At 36.4% G+C, this 24306-nt stretch overlaps 3 protein-coding genes across 9 annotated transcripts; 2 read left to right on the top strand and 1 right to left on the bottom strand.

Moving 5' to 3' along the window:
• Window positions 1–3645: 3645 nt before the first annotated feature.
• On the bottom strand, window positions 3646–9538 carry LOC135632102 (uncharacterized). 4 transcript variants are annotated; one of them, XM_065140498.1, is made up of 7 exons: window positions 9161–9538; window positions 8874–9044; window positions 6135–6209; window positions 5885–6052; window positions 5530–5667; window positions 5300–5461; window positions 3646–3880 (listed from the first exon to the last, which is right to left on the bottom strand). In XM_065140498.1, exons 1-6 carry the CDS (start codon window positions 9282–9284, stop codon window positions 5322–5324), a joined length of 816 nt encoding a protein of 271 aa, XP_064996570.1. In that variant the 5' UTR covers window positions 9285–9538; the 3' UTR covers window positions 3646–3880; window positions 5300–5321. The 4 variants fall into 4 exon arrangements, with proteins under 4 accessions (XP_064996570.1, XP_064996571.1, XP_064996574.1 ...); XM_065140499.1 differs by having other exon boundaries at window positions 5530–5664; XM_065140502.1 differs by having other exon boundaries at window positions 8874–9035.
• A 345-nt stretch (window positions 9539–9883) lies between these two features.
• On the top strand, window positions 9884–12430 carry LOC135632103 (uncharacterized). 3 transcript variants are annotated; one of them, XM_065140505.1, is made up of 3 exons: window positions 9884–10024; window positions 10565–10675; window positions 11900–12430. In XM_065140505.1, exons 2-3 carry the CDS (start codon window positions 10568–10570, stop codon window positions 12350–12352), a joined length of 561 nt encoding a protein of 186 aa, XP_064996577.1. In that variant the 5' UTR covers window positions 9884–10024; window positions 10565–10567; the 3' UTR covers window positions 12353–12430. The 3 variants fall into 3 exon arrangements, with proteins under 3 accessions (XP_064996577.1, XP_064996576.1, XP_064996575.1); XM_065140504.1 differs by having other exon boundaries at window positions 9920–10054; XM_065140503.1 differs by lacking the exon at window positions 9884–10024 and adding an exon at window positions 10050–10189.
• Window positions 12431–13839: 1409 nt separating this feature from the next.
• On the top strand, window positions 13840–24136 carry LOC103972058 (beta-amylase 8). 2 transcript variants are annotated; one of them, XR_010494148.1, is made up of 11 exons: window positions 13840–14387; window positions 15139–15363; window positions 16125–16199; window positions 18423–18626; window positions 20414–20608; window positions 20957–21121; window positions 21824–22084; window positions 22525–22737; window positions 22856–23081; window positions 23414–23505; window positions 23989–24136. XR_010494148.1 is itself a non-coding variant. In XM_009386255.3 (10 exons), the coding sequence occupies exons 1-10, from the start codon at window positions 13890–13892 to the stop codon at window positions 23440–23442; spliced, it is 2091 nt and encodes a 696-aa protein (XP_009384530.2). In that variant the 5' UTR covers window positions 13840–13889; the 3' UTR covers window positions 23443–23703. The 2 variants fall into 2 exon arrangements, 1 of the variants encoding a protein (XP_009384530.2); XM_009386255.3 differs by lacking the exon at window positions 23989–24136 and having other exon boundaries at window positions 23414–23703.
• Window positions 24137–24306: the final 170 nt, after the last annotated feature.

Raw genomic sequence — 24306 nt, 5'->3', positions numbered from 1 at the left:
AAGGATTCTAACTCCCCGCGCACTGGACACTTATGATGAAAATTTTAACCCCATAGAGCTTATAGTGGTATTTGCATCACAATTGACACTCTACGAAATCACTAACTCTCTAAGTATTAAACTTCCTCATGACCTTGAGAGATGTGGTGCAAGAGTGGTTCATTGAATTATTGCTAAAGTTCATTTCATCTTTTGGACAATTGGCTATGAAGTTCAAACTTAGTTTCATCAGCTATCGACTCTCGAATAAGCCCATTACCTCTCTACTAGTTATTTGCCAAGAGGAGAAAGAATCATCGGAGAGATACACTAAGAGATTCAATGAGGAAGTATGATTAGTGCCTACTCTAACTCATTCTATCCTCATAATTGCCTATATAAATAGCCTACAGTCCTCAAGATTTTTCTATAAAGTCGTCACCTAGCTACTAGGAATATTTTCAAATCTCTTGCAAGAGGCTAATCAACGCATTTTTGTAGAGTTAGTTATTGCTAGTAAGAAGATGGCTGAACCCAAAAAGATAGTGAAGGGAGAGCTATATCATCGTTAGAGCCCTATCAAGAGGACAAGGAGCAATAGGCCGTGAAATGACAAATTACCTCCTTGATAGGATTTCACACCTTTGAACACCTCCCATACTAAGAGTTTATGCAAATTTAGAATAAAGAAATATTACAAACCCTAGGGCCACTAAGTGCATGCTAGGAGAAATATGATAAAATATTATCGATTTCATCAAAATCATAGGCACGACATCATAGACTTCCACACCCTAAAGGAGTCGATTGAGGAGTTGATCTAAACAGGGCACCTCAATTAGCTCCTCTTCAGGGTCTGTGAAGCTTTGCCAAGGCCTTGTTGGTCAATCAAGAAATAGGCCAATGCAATTGTCAAAGGATCCGTTGTAGGAGGCAATAGTGCATCAAACCTACTGTAGGAGGCAGAAGTGCATCAGTCAGGAAAGCTTATGCGAGATAATCCTAGCCCATGAGGCTCCGTCTCAATAGAGATTAGCTAATTATGTTGAAGGGGGAGAAAGCAGGGCGTTTATATCTTGAGCATGATGATGTTCTAGTGGTCTTGCTCAAGATAACCTATTAGTTAGAGTAGGTGAGTTGCAAATCAACAATAAAGAGTCAAGATAATGATATCTTATGTCGATCACTTTGTCAAAAAATGTTGTGCTTTCAATCTAACAAATGGATCTATGAGAACCATCATTGTCTAGCCCACACCTTGAGGGAGGAGAGCCTTTGAAGGAAGTCCCTCTCAATCCCATCAAAGCATATAGTTAGGGTCATGACTATCCTTTTGTAGGAAAATCTAGGGGTGACATCACATGTGCAGTAGAAGAACAAAAAATAAAAACTTCAAATTTTTCAAAAATGTGCTCATCGTCGTGTGTAGATTGGTGCGCAAAATTTACAAAACTAAGAACCACACGTAAGATAGTTATGTTACTTAGGGATATCGTATATCCATGAATCCTTATATATCTATAGGAGAGAATGGAGGAGGTCAAGTGTCCTCCTCTCTAGTAGTGATCCACACAGCAAGACTACGACGATGCTCCTCGAATCGCTGTCCAAATCTCCACACCTGCTATTTAAGGAGGAGAAGGAGAGAGAAGAATAGGATATGACAATCAAAAAGTATCTAGCCTATAGGTCTTTGGTTCCCTCCTATTTATAGAAGTCCCTTGTCCACTTAACCCTAATTGTCTTTACCTCCTCTGCCACTCGATATGTCGTCTCCTCTTGTCATCATAGGTTAATCGTATTCACTTGAAACTTGTGATCCAATCATCTATCTGAGCTTGGAGCTGGACCAACTCATCCACTACTCGAGACTTCTTGATGACCATGCCATCTCGCTCCTTGAGAAGTTTACCTTCTCGAAGAAGGTTCCCCACAATGATCACTGAATCCCGAGCTCAATCAATGATAGAGGTCGTAAGTTGTTAATGTTGCATGTGATGAGCCAAAATTAGGAAAAATCAAAGCCAATGAATAGAAGGAAGACGGAAGATGCTTACCATGACTAACTCCTTATGCTTGTCAAAGAGGGATCCTCGATGAGCCTCAAATACACACGTGTTTGACACCCTCCTCCCTTCAATAATTGGTTGGTAGTGTTCTTGGCTAATCTCTTTCTCTCGGTAGGCTCTTAACAACCTACCTCCTCGGAAGACCATCGATTTGGTGCGTCCACCATGTCAGCGGACAATAATCTCCAAGATCCTTCCTTGGATATTCATATTTGTAAAAAAATATAAGAATTCAACAACATCGAAAAGGAAGACCAAAGGTTGGCCAACCTCTTCCTTGGATATTCATAACGCCCAACCATGTCACATGCCACTGTGCCCAACTGTGTCGACCTATTGCGTACCACTACGCCCACCCGTGCCCGCCCATCGTGTACTATTGCACTTGGCAATGTCGGCCCATCCACGACATAGCTCCCAACTATGTCGACCCATTGTGTGCCACTATGCTTGCCTTCGCCAGCCTATCATGAGCCATCATGCTTGATTGTGTTGACCTATTATGCATCTATAGTAATATCGAAAATCGAAACTAATCAAATAATACTTCCTAACCAGATTCCAAGACGCTTCTCAACCAAGAAGTAAGGGGCATATGTTACGTTAAAAATAACGTGGTTGAGACAAAAGCTCCAAACAGAAACATGTCAACCTTCTCTCGACCCGTCGTCTCCACTTACCAATGAGCCAATGTTGAGTCATTGCTTTTGTATTTTCGCATGAGGAACATAATAACTATCTAAGTTTAATTGATGCGGTCCACGTAGTTGACATGTTGGCGACACCTGACCAACTTGCGAGTGATGTCTAGCCGACATGTAAGTAGTGCCTAGCTGACATGGAAGTTGTGATACAATCTACCATCAAGCACTCACTACTAAATGAGTGGCGCAAACGATGAAACCTACAGTTCAAGTAGAGAGCAATTAGCACAAACGATGAAACCTACAGTTCAAGTGGAGAGCAATTATGATAATCTTCTACCTCATTATTGCATGAGCTGTGCAATAAACGAACCTGAATCTCTACTATAAAAGGAGGCATCTAGTCATATCTCAAAACATTAGTATGACATATCTAACAAATCTACTAATTTAAGCATCAAAGAAGCATTCTCGAGAAGCTTGCATAGGAGCTTGCCTTGACAATGATCTACCTCATTATTGCATGAGCTTCGCAATAAACGAACCTGAATCTCTACTATAAAAGGAGGCATCTAGTCATATCTCAAAACATTAGTATGACATATCTAACAAATCTACTAATTTAAGCATCAAAGAAGCATTCTCGAGAAGCTTGCATAGGAGCTTGCCTTGACGACGATCTACCTCATTATTGCATGAGCTGTGCAATAAACGAACCTGAATCTCTACTATAAAAGGAGGCATCTAGTCATATCTCAAAACATTAGTATGACATATCTAACAAATCTACTAATTTAAGCATCAAAGAAGCATTCTGGAGAAGCTTGCATAGGAGCTTGCCTTGACAACGACTCCAAAAGAGGACTTGATTAGATCCGACTCGGCTTAAAGCTCGGACAACCAAATTTGACACTAACATGTATCATCCAATCGTATGTCAAAATCAAATTGCATGTTTGCTAATGTTCTTAGACCATGATTTTTATGAATTGAACATAAAAAAATACATCGTATTTAAAACATAGGTAACGAGAGGTTAAATACAAACTCAAAAATGGTAGCTTTTATTCGGAAAATATCAGTTGTAGACAATAGAGTCAATCGTAAATCTGAAATTGTTTGCTTGTTGCCTGCAGGAAATCCTATAATCTTCCTCGGACGCTGACTGCTGGAAATATTATCAATTATCTGGTCATGAAATTGGAGAATTTGATTAGATATAGCAAAATAAGAACATTGCAACACAATCTTGTTGAAACAACAGAAAGGATTCCATGAATCACATACAGTTACATTAGCACATAAATATAATATCATGTGCTTTTGCATTTGAAATTTGTACAAGAATATGCATGTACTTCGAGACTTTGTAAATTAAAATTCTCAAAACTTAGAAACGTGCAGTGTGGAATGGGATTTCAAATCATAGCAGTACGACAAACAATTTCATATAGCCCATGAAAAGATAAATATGCAATATATGAATGTCGCAGGAACGATTCAAAAGTTCTAATAGAGCCGAAAGCAACAGACATGACAGAGATGAGACCAAGAAACCTGGATTCACTTATAGCCCCCACAGACGAAGAAACCTTAATCGAAAATTGTTTTCACCTAAACTGCACTTCTGGTGGTTTGCAAAATGAAAGTAAGAGTAACTTCCCATTCGACATCACAGATCAGGTACACGCTCATCAATCATCATATTCCTTTGATGCTTATAATATAACATATTATCATGCCATATCTCATCACATGGAGCTAATGCAGATCAGGGACATGCTCATCAATCATCATATTACTCATTGTTGATGCTTATTTATCATGCCATATCTCATCACATGGAGCTAAAGACCAATAATGATGGATTCCTGCACATTTGGCCATCAAAGGGCAATCTCTGTTAGTTTTTTCTTTTCCCTGACGGTACAGCACTATGCAAAAGGCAAAAAGGATCGGTCAAGCTAAATTTGATTTTTCCATACCCATACAATTTCTTATCCATACGGTCAACTTTAAAATATAGATCAAAGAATATATACAAAAAGCTTAAATTTAGTAATGACTGCTGTTAATTTTTTAAAGCAAAATTTCATACTAGGAAATTGCTTACATGTTCCCATTTGGATGATAATTTCTTTAAATTCAGATGTGTTATGAACTGAAATTTTTTTAGTAAAGGATCTATATCCTAGCTGATGTTGAGACCTACTAAATAGTTTCTCCATAATATATGACACTAAAAAGTTGACCACAAGTTCTTTATTTTTATTCCCTCTGTTGTGGCCACTTCTTGGTTAATGTGAATTTGTATGTTTTCATATTAAAGGTCACATTTTCTCTAGAATGAGAACTCTCTGAAAACTGAACTTCAACCTATTATTAATTTTGATAGTCCATACAAACATTTTCAATCAACTAGAGTGAAAAAGAAAGCTTTGTGGACAGTGTCTTATCTCTACTAATATTAGATAGTGAACCTACTAAAAGACACATGATGAACATTGATGAGAATACAGAAGTTATCTGGAAAATAAAAGTTATATGCAATCAATAAAATATTTGAAGAATACAATCTAAGAACAGCAAGGCAAGAAAGAAGCAAACCTAATTTGTCTTTACTGGCTAGCTACATCAATTGATTTATTTTCTCGAAGCAGTATTCGGCACATTTGTGATATGGATTGGAAGCATTTATGCAACTGGGGTGGACTCCCTCTCTCACATCTATCTTCAATCCCTCCCTTCTTTCATTGTGTGCGGCAACAACTATAGCAGTTTTTCAGTTAGGATTCTCCCAAAGAAAATAATCAAAAGCAGTCAAGTGAGAAGCACACCTGCTTTGCCTCCCTCTGTTTGCTTCATTTCTTTCATCTTCTGGAAACAGTATTCAGCACACACATGGTAGGGGTTAGATGCATTAACACATCTAGGATCCACCATCCTGTTATTCTCCATCCTCACACCAATTTCTGCTGAGATCACAATCCAGACGGTCATAATTACATGAAACAAAGTCTTCTTTGTCACAGCAAGGGTCTCAGGAAAAAAGTAAACAAATTGGCAAAAATCCTAACGTCCGATAAGTCATCAATCCTACTGGCGAGAAGGAAGAAAATAATCAAGAAAGCTCCTAAATATCTACTAGAATTTTGGACAAGTAAAATACTGGTAATTCAAGAAAAACAACACCTGATTGCTTCTCCCTTTGCCTTTTCTCCTCGGGATTTCTTGGAGAGCAATACTCGGCACACTGATGAAATGGATTGCTCGCATTTGGACATGAAGGGTCAAGAATTCTTTCTGCAACTACAATCCCTCGATTCTCTTTGCATCTCTCCTCATTTTGAGCTGGGACAACTACAAAGAAAAAAAAAGTCCTACAGCACATTAAGGCAAAGAAGGGGATGGGTAACAAGAAGAACCATGGAAATAACCACACTTGAATTGCCTCCCTCTTTGTGTTCCATCTCTTCCTTCTTCTCTTGGTTACCCTCCATCTTCACAACACTGTCTACTGAAATCACAAATCAAACAGTGACAACTTTATGAAATTAAGCTTCTATGAAACTGAAATAAAACAATTAAATTAGAAATTTTCCATAAATCTAATAAGAAACAACTCATATCGGCAAGAAGGAAAGAAAAAAGCATCACAAAGCACCTAAATTTCTTCTTTGAATCAACATGTCACATCCTAAATTTATAAAAAATAATAATCACCATTTTGTTATTCATAATTTACAGAAGACATTCCTTTTTCTTTTCATCCTTGAATTTAAATCCATATCTTTACAATAGTAAATATTTTATTCACTAAAAAAATGATCACATCTTTGTGGTAGGACCACAAGTGACAAAAAAGTCTCTTCCACCTAGGCCTTAGATCTATTATAAAGTAATAGATTATTTTAAAAATAAATATAAAATAAAAAAATATCAGCAATCACATATGCTGGTAGGAATCTTTAAAAAATTATAAAACTAATCTTCAGTATTTGTGAAACATATACAAATATCAATAATTTAATAAGAAATGATAATATATCAATTCATTATAAAACTCATACATCAAAAAAATAATGATAATTCTTTTTGTAATAAATAAAATCATACATCAATCACATGTAACACATACATAACAGTCAGATAACAAAGGTGTACATCACACTCGATGGTGTACTCTCCCAACAACGGATGGAGATGCATACTCCATAAGATGAATTCCTCTCAATAGTGAATGGAGAAACTGTCTAACCGTCACGTTTGACGGTCCCCTAATCCCTGAATGGAATCGCTCTACCTGCCCTCGACATGGATACATAAACAATTATGATCATTCATTTATATTCATCTATTCATTTATGCATACATCTAAGAAATAGTATAATAAAATATTATGAGGGACCATGATTAATGTATAATCTGCTAGACTATGTCCATAGGTGGCTCTGCACTATGATGGACGCGTAGCTCCTTTCACAGGTTGCATTTCCAATGTAGATCACTAGCATAATCACATATACTATATGGTAATAATTAGATCAATATCATAAACTTCAAAAAGTAAGAAACCAATAATCATTTCCAAATAATACTTTCAGATAAAACTTTTAAGTTCATCAAATCATAAAAACATAAGATATTAATCTCCTAATAGTCCTTAATCAACCAAAATCCTAATTGAAATGACATAATTGACTTAAACCAAACTTAATTCAACTAGGACCTAATAGAATCAATCTCAAATCCTTATGGAACCGGTCTAAAATCACCCTAGACAGATCTAATTTAGATTTGATTGATTTCGATTAGGTCAAGTAGATTTGAACTAGTCAAGTTGGTCTAGGATAATCTTAACTCGGCTTGAACCGATTAAACCTATCTGATTCAGTCAATTAACAAGCTCAAACCAATAAAGGGAGAGGAAATCAGACTATGTCGTATAGTACCCACTAAGTCTTGGACGGCACATGCTTGTCCCAAGTAATAGATTGGGCTGAGGTACAATGGGCTAGATAGAGGAGCGACGATGTGTCTAGCATCAATTGCATAGCTGGGCAGGCTTAACTTCATAGACTGGGCTGAGCCTTATCACTAAACTAGGTCATGCTTGGCTCACGGGTTGGGTCATGCCTTGACATATGAGTTGGACTATGTATGGTCACATGGGTTGGGTCATACCTTACCACATGGGTTAGACATGAGCTGGCTCCTACTTGGCCACATGGGCTAGGTCATGCCTGGCCATATGGGTTAGGTTATACCTTGCCACGTGAGCTGAGTCGTACATGGCTACAGGAGTTGGGTCAACCCAGTCTAGCAAATCAACCTAACTCAGGTCAAACCTTAGTTAGACTCCTCTTATCAAATTAAATTTTAATATTTTAAATTATAAAAAATAACTCAAATCCATAAATTAAAGAATTTAAATTCTTGATCTTAATTTTAAAACTAATTAATATAGAAATTCATATATAATTCTTGAAACACAAATATATCTAATTAAATAAATTAGAACTATTATGTTAATCCAAAAATAAAAATTTTAATAATTAAATCAATCTTAAAATTCATTTAAACTTAAGAGCCCATTATACGTTAAATAATCATTCTAACATCACAAATCAATTATTATTATTTATTAATTATAAATTTTTAAAATTAAATATATTATTATACATCATAAAATTATAAAAATTCTAATATTAAAGATTTCAAAACATGAATCAAAACTAATTAGAAAAGACTAAAGTATCCTATCTCTCCTTGGGATCCTCTCTTTAGGGAATCCTCAGAATGAGGGACAAGGAGCCTATAGGAGTAATAATTTAAAATTTATTTTTAAATTTATTTTTATTTTACCTTCATACATAAAAATAAAAATATAATATTTATTTTTTATGATTCACACATAAAATAGAATATAAACTATTTACTTTCTAAAAATCACATCACTTATTAGGAAATAAATTAATTAATAATTTAATTGATTGAAAAATTTTTTAACTTGTTTGCATGATTAAAGAAATTAATTTAATCATTTTCTTAATTATATTACATAAATAAGGAAGTTAATAATTTAAATAAAGTAATATATTATTTATAATAATGTATTTATATTAAGGGAGAAAATTATCGGTGATTACAAAACAATCCGTAACCCACGAAAGAATCAGACCTGATCGCTTCTCCCCGTTTAGTTCTTTGACTTGGGGACTTCTTGGAGAGCAGTACTCGGCACACTGGTGGTATGGATTCGAGACGTTGCGACACGAAGGATCCATATTTCTTTCTGCAACTACCATCCCTCGATCCCCTTCACGTCTCTCCCCATTTTGAGCTGCAACAACTACAAAGTTCAAATTTTCAATGCTCGATACATAAAAAAGACAAAAATAGAGCAGATCAAATCAGAGAAGAAATAAAGAAAGGAGTCAATAGGAAGAGAAAAGGAAAAAAAAAGACCTAATTTCGGCCGCGGGCTTCGCGGCTTCAATACATGAGCTCGCTGGACGCAATACTCCGCGCACACATGGAAGGGATTGGAAGCGTTAACGCAATCTGGATTCACCCTCCACTCCCTCTCCATCCCCCGTAGGCTTCGATCGCCTGCCAGGAACAAAGAAAATGCTGGGGGCTTCCTCTTCGATTTCGAGCTATAACAACAAGAAAATTCAAGAATCCTCCTTTCTTCCTTTGGATGCTTGCTAGTCTGGAAGATAATACGAGCCTCGAATTCTCGAATGCGATTTGGGAAGAAGACGGAAAAGGACAAAGAAGACAGATGGGAGGAGGACACGAGAAGGAAATAAATGCCGTCATTGGTGGGCGGCGCTAAGGTCAACCACAGCTTTGATAATTTCGATCCAACAAACGACTCAACTCACGACACCGTAGAGTGGAGTTTTAAGCGGAATCTTACATAGTGGCTGAAGTCGTTCGCTCGAAGCATTTCGGTGGTTTCGAGCGGCGCCCGCTGGAGGCACGTTTCATACCCGCCCTGCGACATCAATTGCGTCATTCGCGTCGAGGAGATAGCGACGGGAAGGCACGAAAGGGCCTCGCAATGGATCGACATTTTTCCTCAAATAAATACATGCGTAGTCAATCGAGTGAGAATGCGTGTGTGAACGATAGTAGTGGTCGTCATATAAAGGTTTGGGTGGATAGAGTTCGATCCGGCCCAGTAAACATGTGGCCGGGCCGGTGCCGAGACTGAGACCCGTCATTCTTCTTTAGGGCATCGTCTCCTTGGCAAAACGTCCGTCGTGCGCGATCTCTCGCCTTCGATTCCATCAGCCGAACGGCGATTCTCTATTCTGTGATCCAGTAAGAGGCCTGATCATGTCGTTTAGTTTGGTAGTCTCCTCTGCCATTTCTGCAGGCTTTGTTCTTTAAGAATTGGGGTTTCTTATGATCCCCGATGTTTTCTCTATTGTAAAGTGTCCATGGTTCGCCGAGAGCAAGTCGATTCTTGAGTTAGATGTGGATTTGGTGAGGACGATCTAATATGTTGTTATAAATTTCGTTTTTGCATCGTTGAGTTCCCTCTTTCTCGTCCACTATTCTTCAAGTTAATAGCTTATTTTCCTGTTAATTTGGTCTGATAAAACCATTGCTGAATACTGACCTTGTGAACTTCGCATACAGCGGGCTGATCTATTATAGATATCAAAGTGCACCTGCTGAATATTTATTACAGATATCAAACTTTGATGCTTCTTTGTTAATATTGCTAAATGCAAAGTTTTTTATTATGATAACAATAGTGGGAGTGGAAGTATTGTTTAGTATGTGGTAAATTGTAATTCTTGCTTTTGTTTTAGTTTGATAACTAGTAATCAACCTATTTTTTGTGTTTATTTTTAGGCGATGATTAGAAATATTTTGAACAACACATGGAGGAAAGGAAGCCATGCAATGGATTATGGAGATAGGACTCTTTCATTTGTTTGTCGGCGTTGTTTCCATGATGGAAAGGTGACTTATTGGTGCTGAATTCTGTTCTTTCCCTTCTTTTACATGCATTTTTGCTGGTTATGTACATCACACATGTTGTGATTATTCTTTTTTATCTTGTGTCATGCACTGATGAAGACTGAAATTGGTGATTGTTCTTTTTCATTTCATTTTGATGTGATTATGTTATTTTACAGAAACAAATAGTTCTTTTTTGTGTGATCTACTATAATTGTTTCTAATTGAGATTCCAAAGTAGAATAAGAATGAAATGGGGTTAGAACATGTACTTCACAATGTCAGAAGGTAAATTGTATCAAAACTAAGCTGTCAAGTATCTTTACTTACAAATATTCACCCATTTACATTGATTCCTTTGAGGGCCCTATTTGCTGATGGACTGGAATCACTGAACCAACTTGGTAGATTTTTTAACAAATTAGTATGTTTTGATTACAGAAAGTTGGACTATATTATGACTTACGAGCCAATCCTTGCAACAAAATAGAATATTTAAGAAGCCATGTGGTGCGTTTACCTGTAGATCAACAACCTTGGTTGAAATACTTGACAGAAAACCATTGCTTCAAAAAAAAAAAAAAATCTTATATACTACGTAATGAACATTTAATTATTCAGTAATATTTGGTGATGATATTCCAGAAACATATGTATTCAATTTTGTAATACATGACTCCCATGAAATAAGGTTCATTCGTAAGAGGCTGCTAATCAAGCATACTCTAATCTATTGGATTTAAGAGTTACATGATGACCATGCATACTCAAGAACAGGTTGCCCCAAAAGAAACCAAGTTTTGATCAAATGTGCTTCTGTTTTTGTGCACATTCTCCAAACCAAGGGAAGTCAATGTTGTTATCCATGATGGCATCCTCTTTATTTGTCCTCTGGTATCTTACTTTGTCATACTTCTAGGCAAGGTTCAAGATCTTGGTCCAAAGTGTTCTCCTTACCTCCAACTGATATTTGCAACTATGTTTTTAGGATAAACAGTATGGATGCTGATTGGTTAACTATATGTGAAGGGCTTTTAATTCTCGTTTGGAAGCATCCCTATCTCAAGTTGCTTATCTGTTTAAGAGATGCTTTAACTTGAGTTCTTGTTGAAGGAGCATTCATTAAAGTCATAATGGTGTTTTCACATGCTTTATAAAATTATTAATTGTTAACTTTACTAAACTAATAAATGATACAATTTAAATGATTTTGGTATCTTAACTCAGGTCCTCAGTGGCCCTAGAAGTTTCTTTGGTGTGGAAGATTTCTTGGATGATGACAACAGCAGACCATACACATACAAGAAGGAAAAGAGACCAAAGAGCCCACATAAACATATTTCATTCAAGCAGCGTACAATAGCTTATATGGAGCCCTTCTCGCTTGATGTCTACATATCCAAGCGGTTTGTCTCAGCTTCCGTCACCCATAGGGTGACATGCAAGCAGGTTGCAGTTGCAGGAACCAACTCCAAGGATATAAAGGCAGTTTTAAAGTCGAGGTCAGATATACCTGCATGCTTAGCGGTTGGGCGGTTCTTAGCAGTGAGGGCAAAAGAAGCTGATGTATACACTTGTACTTACACTCCCAGGGAAAGGGACAAGTTTGAAGGGAAAATAAGAGCTGTTGTTCAGTCTCTCATAGACAATGGAATCGACGTAAAAGTTTATCTCGATTGATATTTAATGTGCTCGAGTACTCGATGACTGTTTTTCGGGTCAAAATTCTGAGAATTCCGGGTATCAATTTATCTTCAATGAGAATGTGGAGGTCCAATTTTTTGTTCTGAGTGTACTTATAATCAATTAAGGTAAGATGGAGAAAGTACCTTCGAGAGCTCAAGGTTTATTATATCTGATGCCTACATAGCGAGATATTGGAGAAAATTGAAATTTCAACAGTAGTTAATGGTTAATCTCCACCAATTCTCACTTTCAAAACCCCAGATGCTGATGGCTGTGGACTATTATTGTTGAGCCAGTGAATATAAGATATTAGAGGAAACTGAACCCTCCTTTTGATCGAGGTTCATGTTCCTCCAATTCTTACTTTCAGTGCCCTACATTGCTTATTCAAGTTATTTGGCATGAACATTAGAGAATGTTGATCTGATTGTCTGATGTGTTTGATTGCCTCCAGTACCTAACATTCAGAAAAAGTCAACCAGGGGAATTTTCATCCATTGTTTTCTTTTCTTATTTTCTAAGGAGACTCATAAAAAGGGTAAGGAAAAAAGAATGTAGAAAACAACAAACCCTAAGTCTCTTGAGAGTTTGGGGGTCCTATCATCATCTACTCTGAAGAGGTCTTTGTGGGCTGTAGTTGACTTTGTTCTGTAAAACTGCTCCATTTATAGATGATTCTTCACAGAGAGAAGAAGTTCCATGATTCCGCTTTGCTACATACACCTTGCCCCATGCCAAGCTCATGACTTTGTCTGTCCTCTTTTGACTCTGGGTTGAAGGAGGTTGAAGTCACTTTTGATTGTAGATTGATACCAAACCTGGGATTCCCAGGAACGAGAATGAGAGGTTAACGCCACACGTAATGCTTTGTTTCCATGCAATACCGTAAGCAAGTTTTGCAGCACCAAATGCTTGACGAATTCATGCTTTCCTGACCAACAAATCATAATCCCACTAAGCAAGATTAAAATTATAACTACGTTACTGGAAAATTAAAGCACAAAATCTTCCCTCTTATATCATATTAAATACACATTTTCAAGTTCAAATCTACTATTCTGAGTGGAAAAAGATTGCCATTGCAGTCTTATTAATGCACTCTACCATATGGAATATTTAATCTTAAAAATTCTTCTCCAACCTAATAGAAAAAAAAAAAGAAGGAAAACATTCATATTTTCTACCTAGAAAATAATTTTAATTTCTTAATATAACTCTAAAAGTTAATTTTTAGAGCTAGAAAGCTCATGAAAAAGCAAAGAAAGACCCAATTCGAAAGGTTGAATTGTAGTTCATGAATAATTAATTGACCAAAGTTTCGAAAATCGAACAAAAAAGATTTTTAGTCAACGAAACATTAAACATCCATAGTCAATAAGTACCCTCAATCTAGTTAAGCCTCTATTTTTAGTCGGAGGACTCTCAATCTATTTTAAGTATCTTTCAATAACAATAACAAGTGGATTGATGGAAATGTGCGACAGTATATAGTGGTAAGGCGATCCTAAAATGAGGGCTTTTTAGTGGCGCGATGAACGCGAAGCAGGACCTCGATCACCAGCAGCAGCCGCAGCCGCAGCCGGGTGACCACGATTCGGATCAAGACCTCCCCATCCAGTCTCGGCTCCGCCGTGGCCTCGATCAGCAGCAGCTGCTGCAACCGGCTGACCACGGGTCGGATCAGGACGTACCCCTACAGCCCCAGCGCCGGCCCCGTGGCTTCGCCGCGGCGGTGGCCGCCGGGGGCGGCTCCGCCGTGGCGAAGGGGAGGAAGGAGCGGGAGAAGGAGAAGGAGCGGACGAAGCTCCGCGAGCGGCACCGGCGGGCGATCACCAGCCGCATGCTCGCCGGCCTCCGACAGTATGGGAACTTCCTCCTCCCCGCGCGCGCCGACATGAACGACGTGCTCGCCGCCCTCGCCCGCGAGGCCGGGTGGATCGTCGAGCCCGATGGCACCACCTTTCGCCCCTCCCCCGCGCCGGCCTCCTCCATCCCCGCCGCACCCCCGCCCCCTCCTCCAACCCAACTGGTACCACTTATTGCTCTCCAATTCATATTCTTTTGACATATAAACGTGAATTTTCCTGTACTATTCTTTGAAGTTCCCCTCTTGCTCTGCTTTCCCCCCCTTCTGAACCATCCTACTAGACAATGGGGACTTAGACTAGGGTTGCAAGTCATTAATTTAATCGTTTGTAAACAGTGGTAGTGAAAGTGAAATCAGAAAGTGTGAAAAAGGTTTCATGTTGGAATTTCTCTGAATCACTTGTCTGAAAAGATTATAGTTTCCTAGGTGAACTTGTTTGAATGTGCAGATGCGGTCTCCCTTTCTTGTATAGGTTTGGGTACAAGATTGGCCGAAGTTTCTTGAAGATTATAAATCTTAAGAAATATGTGTGCTTGCATTTGACATTTTGACGGACTACTTAGGCATGAAACTAGTAAGAAATAAATTTGGTTGACAAAATTTTAACCAAATTGTGATTCCTCCAATTAAACAATTAAAATAGGTATACTGCTTGCTTTTCTTTTTCTTTTGTGTGGTGAAGTTAGTCTCAAACACAGAGGTTCTGTTATTCCTCTATATGTTTCTCAGCAAATTAATTACTTTGCTACTTTAGCATTCCCTTCATTCTAAAATGCAGTTTTTCAAAAAGTATATACTGGTTTTGATATATCCTGGTATAAGTTTAAAGTAGTCGAGTTTAAAATAATATCTTTTTTCAGATATCAGTTGTCATCTAGTGCCTCTATGATTCTGATGATTTTTATACCTGCAGGCACCATTTCCAATTAGATCGAGTGACAGTCCTTTATCTGCCACTTCTCTAAAGAACTGCTCCATCAAAGCATCCTTGGACTCTCAGGCTGCTTTACTCAGGATTGATGAGAGTTTGTCACCAACATCCTTTGATTCCATTGTAGTTGCTGAAAGAGACATCAAAAGCGAGAAGTACGCTAATGCAAGCCCCATTAACTCACCAGATTGTGTTGGACATGACCAGGTATGGTTCTTTGATATTTTCCTAAACTGCTTGTGTTGTGAGGTCAGTAATAAATGAAACTAAGCTCAGCATGGTAGGTTTCATACTTAAAAGTTCCATTTTCTTCGTTATCTTGTTACAAGCTGCCAGTTAGATGAAATTTATGTCAATTCACACACAAATATTTAAATTTAATGTCATGAAGGAACAATATCTCATGCATGCATGCGTATATAAGTTAGACGTTGTTGTTGGTACCTACTCTAATTTAGATCACTGTTGTTATTTGCTGCATTGCTGCAATCATATATAAATTAAAACCTGAAAGATAATGCTTATTTGAATTAATCTTGATAAGCCTTCTATAGTGTTACAAAATTGCAGAATAAGCTACTTATTAAACTACATGGTAGGTTCCATTGGTATGAGAGGTCATGTGGGATAAAAGCTAACAACACAAAAGATCAAAACAAATGCCATTACGTCTATGTGCATTTGTAGGGCCACAAGAATTATTATCACCCCTTTTAAACTTTTCTTCTTTTGGGATCCCTTTGTGCAATCTCTAACATTAATTCTTGCAACCTATAGATGTTGTTGAACTCTAGCTTGTAATGATTGACAAAAAGGTGGTACTGAGTTTATGCACACATAAATCAACATTAGCCACGAGTATCTTAATATACTACTAGCGCCTGATGCGTTTTATATGTTTAAGCTTCTTAGTTATTTGAAAATTTGTTCCATGTTCTAGCTTTTCCTTACTGGCAAAACTTTTACAGCTTATGCGAGAATCTACAGATCACAAGGCTAATTATGCTGGAACTTCTTATGTTCCAGTTTATGCAGCGCTCACGGTGAGTGACTAGAATTGTTTGTGGATTATTTTTGTATAGTAAAATATCACAAATCTTGGTAATCTTTTAATATGTATCTATTTGTCAGTATCATTAATGTTGTTGTTAAATGAATCTTTCTTTTTCTTTTAATTTATTGATATTCAACCTGATATAAAATTCCCCTGAGTACTTGGAGTTTTGGTTGTTCGACCAAAACCAATTTATATATGTCCAATTTTGATTGAACGGTGACTATGGTTTATCTTCTGAAACCAGATGGATTTTTCATGTGATTTTTTATTCATGTATTTTCTTTGTTGATTAACAAGTAGCTAGCTTGATGTTTTCTAATACATCTGATCTTTTAGAAACATCTTCTTTTCACATTGATTTAAGCAACAAAACATCGTCATGGACATGAGAGTTGGATTTGAAAGCAAATGAAGTGTCCAATATATCAAGGGGACAAAAATCAATGCAGTAATAAATAGGAGAAATGTATTGATATTACTTATTAGGTATGTTCAACATATTTTTTAATGCTGTTAGGATGTGAATGCTAGTAGGTAAGTTATTATGGTCCTGTAAAAACCAAAAAGTTTGCAACTGATGTCACTATGATAGTTTGTTTGTTTCGACTTCCAATTATTGCTCTTTGTAAATTAACTTTTCGTAGAATCTTTCCTTGTGAAAGTTTATGTGCGAAGATGTCATCCAACTTCATTAATTATACATTAAATGACTATACTGTAATTTCTACATTTTCTTTGCAAAAAATAACTTGATCATCAAGTGGAGATCATTTTAGAATATATAACAGCTGTATTATGTAGTTGTCTCTCTTTAAAACTTCATGAACCATAGGAGATTCTCTGGACTTGATCATTCCAGTCCTGCAATCTAACAGCTTGGGCATTGGAACCATAAAGTTGTGCTTCTGATATGGGCATGCTAGTTAACTTCCCAAAAGGTACAAGTCAGTACCAAACCATGTTTAAACCCCAAGTGGTTGGCAGGACCTAGAAAATGATGAAAAAGGATCATGAACCATATTGTTTGTTTGAGTTATACTGTAATTTATCATCTTATTTGCAACGAGATTATAGATGACTGACAAAAGGCATATCGATGGGTTTCTGGGAATACAGTAATGCCACCCGCTACAAGCTGGCACACATTGAAACAGTGAAACATAAAATTTAATCAAGATAAGTCAGATACCTTATGACATTACCATATGAGTATCATAGATTTTTTTATTATTCTTGTCCTATGTGTTCTTGTGTCTCTTCATTTGTTCCCTTGCCAAATTGGAGACTAAGACAGTCAAGACACACATCCGATTCAGATTCTTGTACCCATGTCCATGCAACACTGGTGCATACCAAGTTTGATTAAGTCATGATAGTTACAGCTGGCAGAGTGGTCTTTAGACTCCAAGAAGCTCAAATTTTTAGGATCAAGATGAGAATGGAGTGAGTTACTAGTGTTTATAGGAGCAACCAAGCTAGATGGTTTTTGCAGCTTAGACTATAATCACACTTGCAGAAGTAATCTTCATTACAGAATACAGTGTTCACAATTCTGATGCACGCTCAACAAGTAGATGAGGCATCAACACAAAAGGGTAAGAAAAGTAAAGGAAAAGAAGAATTCATGGTAAACAGGAGAACTTTATGGGAAAGTTCAGGAAGATCTGTAGAGTTGGCTGTTAGTACCATGATATGTTATTGTTGTCCTGAAGCAATGAGACTGTTCAGTGGAGCTCACTCCACAGTATTTGTGTTTTTCCAATATACTATCATGCAATAGAAATCAACTTGTTATGTTTTATATTAAAGGTACCATTAGTATGGAGTCAGATCCTGCAAATAACAAGTCAAAGAAAAAAGGAAAATACCATTAGAATGGAGTCAGATCCTGCAAATGACAAGTTAGAAAAAAGGGAAGGCACAATTGTTATCGAGTCAGACCCTACAAATAACAAGTCAAAGAAAAAGCATAGTCGAGTGTATAAAGTTCCTTCATTCTGAGGTATGGAGAATTAATTGCAAATAACCTTATTTTTACTTTGGTTGAAGCTTTGTATAATTTAAAGCATCTAATGAGAATACCTTTTTAAATTTTTCTTTAATTTTTTCTTTTCTCCTATTAGTTTCCACCATCAAGTAATTTTCTTTCTTGATAGAGATGTTAATTTCTAGATTCAATTTTATAATTTCTTCATTGCTACCATTTTAGAGTGGCATCATCAACAGTTATTGTCAACTGGTTAACCCAGAAGCTGTCCGACAAGAATTAAGGCATCTGAAATCTTTAAGTGTTGATGGAGTGGTTGTCGATTGTTGGTGGGGAATAGTGGAAGGTTGGAGTCCATGCAAGTACAATTGGTCTGGTTACAGAGAGCTGTTTACTATTTTACAAGAATTCGAGCTGAAACTTCAGGTAAGTCTTTAAGATGTTTACAGAGATTAAATATGCACTCATGGTCTCACCTTTATTATCAGGATAAATAATCTCCTCTATTTTTTCAGCTAAAGCAAGTTTATCGAATGCATTGTCGTATGCTATTGTTCTACTACCATAGCTAAGAACAAATTAAATTTAAGTGCAGATAACATGCTTATAGTGAGAAAAAAATGGAATTTTTTATGCCATGTACCAGATGTGCCATCTGTGGTTGTTATGTACTGCATCATCATGTCTTGCTGCACTATGTCCTGCAATATTGTTCAAAAGACTTGTCGAGGCATGCCAACAAAAAAAATGATGAACAAATCAAATCATATGACCATGACATCAATAGTCAAAGTTCATGGGCATGCCCCCATGTACAAAATACTGGCAATTTGAATTAGCCATGGACATCTGGCTAAGTTGCATGAATCAATTTAACTACAGAATCATATTACTGGTCTGCTAATGAATTACAAATATCAAGCAGTTTATCTGTGTGACTTTGGATGTGTAGTTGTAGTCGCTATATGCTTTTAGTGAAGGCATAGAAGTCCCTGTCAAGAAAAGAAAATGAAGACATGGAAAGGTGTATATGGGAAAGCTACTTGGACACTTCTAATTTGATAGGAGATTGTGTTAGAAACCCATGTTATACCTCCTAGTTCCTAATTCTCAATGAATTTTAGTATCATACAAGTCAGCTTCTGGAGTTCTCAACTGGTTTAATTGAACAAGTCAAGAAACTGAATAATACGATTCAAGTAAATAGGTTATTGCAGTTGTTATATTGGGGGAGTCTTAATTGAAAAGTAACTTAATCCTCCCATTTTTAGATTACATGTCAAGAAAGTTATTTCATTTAGAATAATACATTAAACTGTTGAAGCAGTGATGAGGGGAAAAAGTCAATAGCTTTAGTGTAAACAATTAGATGATATCTTCTAAGAAAAAGTTGATCAACAAAAAACTATTAATTGATGAAGAAGGGAAAAGGAAAACTGTTCATCAGGAAAGAGGAAAGTTAACCATCCATCTACATGTGAAATGCTGGTTATTAGAAGAGACTTGTGACCTTACTTTCTGGAAGGAGATATATGAAACTAATGTTTGGGTTTTCATGTTGTTTAGGTGAAGACATTTTTGTCTTTGTCTAGTTTGGAGTGATTTTGGACATTTAGTTCCTTTTAAAATCTGTCTAGAAAAAGAATACCTTCTTGCTAATGCCTATTATCATAGTTGTGGTCCTTTGGTTCATGGTTACTTTGTTTTGCCCCCAAGGTACTTTGTGTTGACATGACATGGCAAGGGCACTATGTGACACTGACCATATGATATGTGTCTCTGCGTTGACTTTTAGAAAGTAGAAGGTTCTAGTACCTGGAGAAATGCCCTATGCACATTAGTTTCCGTGACATAATTATATCTGAAGTTGTGACAACATTTTCATGGTGATAGCATCTGAATGTTTGTACAATTAAAAATTGCATAGCAACAGAATCAAGGGTTATGTTCCAGAAATTATTAAACTTTAAACATCAGAATTCCTGCTTTACCATGAAATGTTTTCTTGCTTAATAAAGTTAATTTTAAGGCAAAATCTACACTTAAGATGTAATAGTGTTCTGAGTATAACTACATCAAGGCAAGAAAGCATTTATCTATAACTTTGTTTTTAGAAATGGAAGGGTATTCATTATCTTTAAATCATATAGGAAGTCTTTTAGAAAGCTTGAACAACTTGTAACTTTTTTTGTTCCTCTGATTATCTTGTGAAGGTTGTAATGGCATTTCATGAGAATGGAGGAAATGGGTCTGGTGATATGCCAATCTCTTTGCCTAAGTGGGTCTTGGAGATTGGAAAAGATAATCAAGATATTTTCTTCACTGATCGTGAGGGGAGGAGAAACATGGAATGTCTTTCTTGGGGAATTGATAAAGAACGTGTTCTGAAAGGAAGAACCGGTATTGAGGTACTTGGTTATTATCACCATGCTATCAATTGATAGTTTTCATCAATATTTACTTTTTATGTTTAATTATTGAGACCAACAAAATGGAGTTTTCACTTCAATGTTTAGGAACTTTTCAAACTTTTTTCTTTGCTTCTTTTTCTGTTGCAAACCAGCAGCATCTTTTTTAAACCAGTTATTTCAATACGTGATCATACACCTTTTCTCGTTTCTATTTTATTTTCCCATCATGTTCCACAGATAATTTGAGCCTATGATGCAGACTTCTCTACATTCTAACTTTCCAACTCTTAATATACATGGAGTTTGAATGGCTTATTATAGCTGGGCATGCTACTGCTTCTTCAGGTCTGTTATGATTTCATGAGAAGTTTTCGAACAGAATTTGGTGACTTGTTTGAGGAAGGACTCATTTCTGCCATTGAGATTGGGCTCGGTGCATCAGGGGAACTGAAATACCCTTCATTCCCAGAAAGAATGGGGTGGAGGTACCCTGGCATCGGTGAGTTTCAGGTATCTTTTTTAAGGTTATCCAACTAAATTTCTTTCTGCTCTATATGGATTGGTAAGTCTGTAAAGAAGATATTGAATTGTGTCTGTAATTCCTACTTAATGCATGACTGCATAGAGAATTGTTCTATACAAGTTTCTTGGAGTTACTTAATCTTCAGCAAAGTTTGTATCCTGTTTTCTAGAGTAGAAATATTCTAAAAGCAAGATCCCAGATATTTGTAGCTTGTTATATGTAAAAGAGTGACTGCAAGGCAAGCACCTCTTTTGAAATGTTTAAACAGGCTACCTAGTCATAGCAATGCACAGAATTCAAGATCACCAATATTCATAAAATTTATCACCATATTGTCAGAGTAACTCTGAAATTTTCAGCAAGGGATTCTTCTTCACTTTTTTCATGTTAAGGATCTGAAAGTTTCTAAATCTGGATTTCTCCTATAATTTATTCTATCATCTGGTTGTTAGAAAGATCGACATGATTAAAGCAGTAAGAAAAATTCATTAAAGCAAATAACTCCGAGAATACTTTATTAGTTTCTATTTCAGTTTGGTAAAATACGTAAAATTGGTTAACCAATGCAGCATACCAGGGAGGTCATGAAATCATATGGTTTTTTGTAAACTGACTTGCCACTAAGAGTTTGTTATACTCAGAGACTAAATACGTGATTTGATTTTCTTATCAGTCTACATCTTTTGCAGTGCTATGACAAGTATATGCAGAAGAATCTTCGACTAGCAGCACAATCAAGGGGACACTTGTTTTGGGCAAGGGGACCTGATAATGCTGGGCACTACAATTTAAGGCCAGATGAAACTGGTTTCTTCTGTGACAAGGGAGATTATGACAGCTATTATGGACGATTTTTCCTTCACTGGTATGCACAAACTCTTATAGACCATGCAGATCAGATATTATCCCTCACAAACCTTGCATTAGAAGGCACAGAGATCATTGCTAAGGTATTCGGAAGTAGAATTTTTAATAATTTGATACTTCTTTTATTGCATTGCTACTTGATTATAATTCTTAGAGCTCCTCTGGTAGAGCTTGTTTTAGTTGCTTGTTAGTGTAAGTTTAATCGTGCTGAACATGTGGACATCTGGCTTTAGGAACAACATCTCACAATTCTGCTTAAATGGAACTTGTGATAATGGGAGATACTTTTAATCTGTCCAGAATAATCCATGCTTCACCATGAACTGTCTTCTTTATGAAAATTTGATATGTTTGGCACTATGTAAATCAACCGAAGATGTGACCTTTGATAGGAAAGAATGACAGAAAGATAATCAAGTTGAGCAAAATAGGTGGAACAAGAGTTCATGGCACAATGAAGCTCATCCTGAACAGAAGTTAAATGTCTATCAAGCAGCATTTGATGTTCTGAATCCTTCTGCAGATTCCAGCAATATACTGGTGGTATCGAACAGCTAGCCATGCTGCAGAGCTCACAGCTGGATTCCACAATCCCACAAATCAAGATGGCTATGCCTCCATTTTCAACATGCTGAAGAAACATTCAGTGACAATCAAATTTATGTGCTGCGGACCACAGGCTTCTATGCAGGAAAATGAGGAGGCATTGGCTGATGCTGAAGCATTAAGTTGGCAGGTCACTGAGATTGTTTTAACACTTTGTTTTGATGGTGTAGGCTACTTCAGTATGTTCAGCACGAACTCAGTATTATTTATAAACCATATCAAGTTTGACATGAAAGCTTCTTTTCCAGGTCCTGAACACCGCCTGGGAAAGTGGGTTAAGGGTGGCTGCACAAAGTACTCTTCCATGTGATGTTAGAGAAACGTATACAAAAATTCTAGAGATTGCTAAGCCAAGAAATGATCCTGATCGTCACCTTCTCTCATTCTTCACATTCCAGCAACAGTTGTCTCCCATCATTATACAGAGAGAAATGTTCCTCTCAGATCTTGATAATTTCATCAAGTGCATGCATGGTAAGTACCGAGTGTCTGTGCACATCTTTGTGGTAACACTTTAATGACAAGTATTCAATCATAAAATATTCTGTGATCTTTCCATTTGGAAAGAAATATCAGAAAAGCATCACAACTTGGCAGGTTCCAACAATGAGCATAGGCATAGGTGGAATGTATTGCTTGGTTTTAACTCTAGCTAAATGTTATCTCTCGTTTGATCATTTCTTATTCCCATTGGTGAAAGATCATACTCATGAATTCTAGTAACCCATATTTGCATCACATGCCCAAGTGACAGCGAAAATATCTTTTCACTGCTTACATCTATCATTCTTGGTAATTATCTGCAGGAGAGGCCGGCAATGATGTCCAAGGTTGACTGCTTCGTTGCCATATTCAGATTTCTCGGATTACAAATAGAAGTAATGCAAGAGCAGTCAAGGTGCAGTATCCTTTTCTATCACTTGATGTTGCCATAAGTTCCAGTATAATTCCTAGCATCCCCATTATATGTTAAACACCTGCCAGATTCTTGTCTTCTTTGGGCTAATGTATTCATATTAATCTTAAATATTATTTAACTCGAACCTATATTATTGTAAGTGAATTTACTAATCTTTCATGGTGGATGCAAGTTGAATTTTGTAGTAATACTTATATTGTCCATTAACAAGAAAGATCTCATAAGAATTAATATTTTTTCACAATTTTGGAAGATGAGCAATAATTTTGCATTACTAATTGTTTTATGTATGGGAAATTTTAATTAGTTAGTCGAGTACACGTGTACATAATCATGATTGAATTTTTGAAAAAGTTTTTTTTCTCCAAAAAATGTTCTTACTTTTAGAATTTTTTAATAATATTTTTTTAACAATATATATTGTATCCCTAATCATCTATTCTTTTTTTTTTGTTCCCACAGGATGAATCTTCCCGTTATAGTGGTATTATGATATGTTATAATATTTTTAACAATATCAGAAAAACATTGTAATGTGATATAAAAACATTATGTTATAATGTTTTCATGTTAGTTTTGTGAAAATAGTGTTTACTGTGTTTTTATATTATGTTATAGTTATAGTGTTTGCAACAATGCTAAGAAAATACTGTGTAATATTGAAATCACTGTAACGTAATATAAAACACTGTATTGCTGAAAATATTGTAACATAGTGTAAAAATATTATTATTATATTTTTTTAGTATTATTGAAAATATTATAACATAGTGTAAAAAT

The sequence above is a fragment of the Musa acuminata genome, chromosome BXJ3-2, assembly GCF_036884655.1.
Source record: "Musa acuminata AAA Group cultivar baxijiao chromosome BXJ3-2, Cavendish_Baxijiao_AAA, whole genome shotgun sequence".
In the NCBI taxonomy this organism is placed as follows: Eukaryota; Viridiplantae; Streptophyta; class Magnoliopsida; order Zingiberales; family Musaceae; genus Musa; species Musa acuminata.
Note: the sequence above shows the minus strand (reverse complement) of the source record. Positions and strands in the feature narration are given on the sequence as shown.

Coding starts and splice junctions, on each gene's coding strand:
- LOC103972058 (XM_009386255.3), top strand. CDS start 13,890: ATGAACGCGAAGCAGGACCTCGATCACCAGCAGCAGCCGCAGCCGCAG. Junction 15,364..16,124: donor ATTGTGTTGGACATGACCAG/GTATGGTTCTTT, acceptor AAACTTTTACAG/CTTATGCGAGAATCTACAGA. Junction 21,122..21,823: donor CTGGCATCGGTGAGTTTCAG/GTATCTTTTTTA, acceptor CATCTTTTGCAG/TGCTATGACAAGTATATGCA.
- LOC135632103 (XM_065140503.1), top strand. CDS start 10,109: ATGATCCCCGATGTTTTCTCTATTGTAAAGTGTCCATGGTTCGCCGAG. Junction 10,190..10,564: donor TTGAGTTAGATGTGGATTTG/GTGAGGACGATC, acceptor GTTTATTTTTAG/GCGATGATTAGAAATATTTT. Junction 10,676..11,899: donor GTTGTTTCCATGATGGAAAG/GTGACTTATTGG, acceptor ATCTTAACTCAG/GTCCTCAGTGGCCCTAGAAG.
- LOC135632102 (XM_065140498.1), bottom strand. CDS start 9,284: ATGGAGAGGGAGTGGAGGGTGAATCCAGATTGCGTTAACGCTTCCAAT. Junction 6,210..8,873: donor AAACGGGGAGAAGCGATCAG/GTCTGATTCTTT, acceptor TTGTGATTTCAG/TAGACAGTGTTGTGAAGATG. Junction 5,668..5,884: donor GCAAAGGGAGAAGCAATCAG/GTGTTGTTTTTC, acceptor TTGTGATCTCAG/CAGAAATTGGTGTGAGGATG.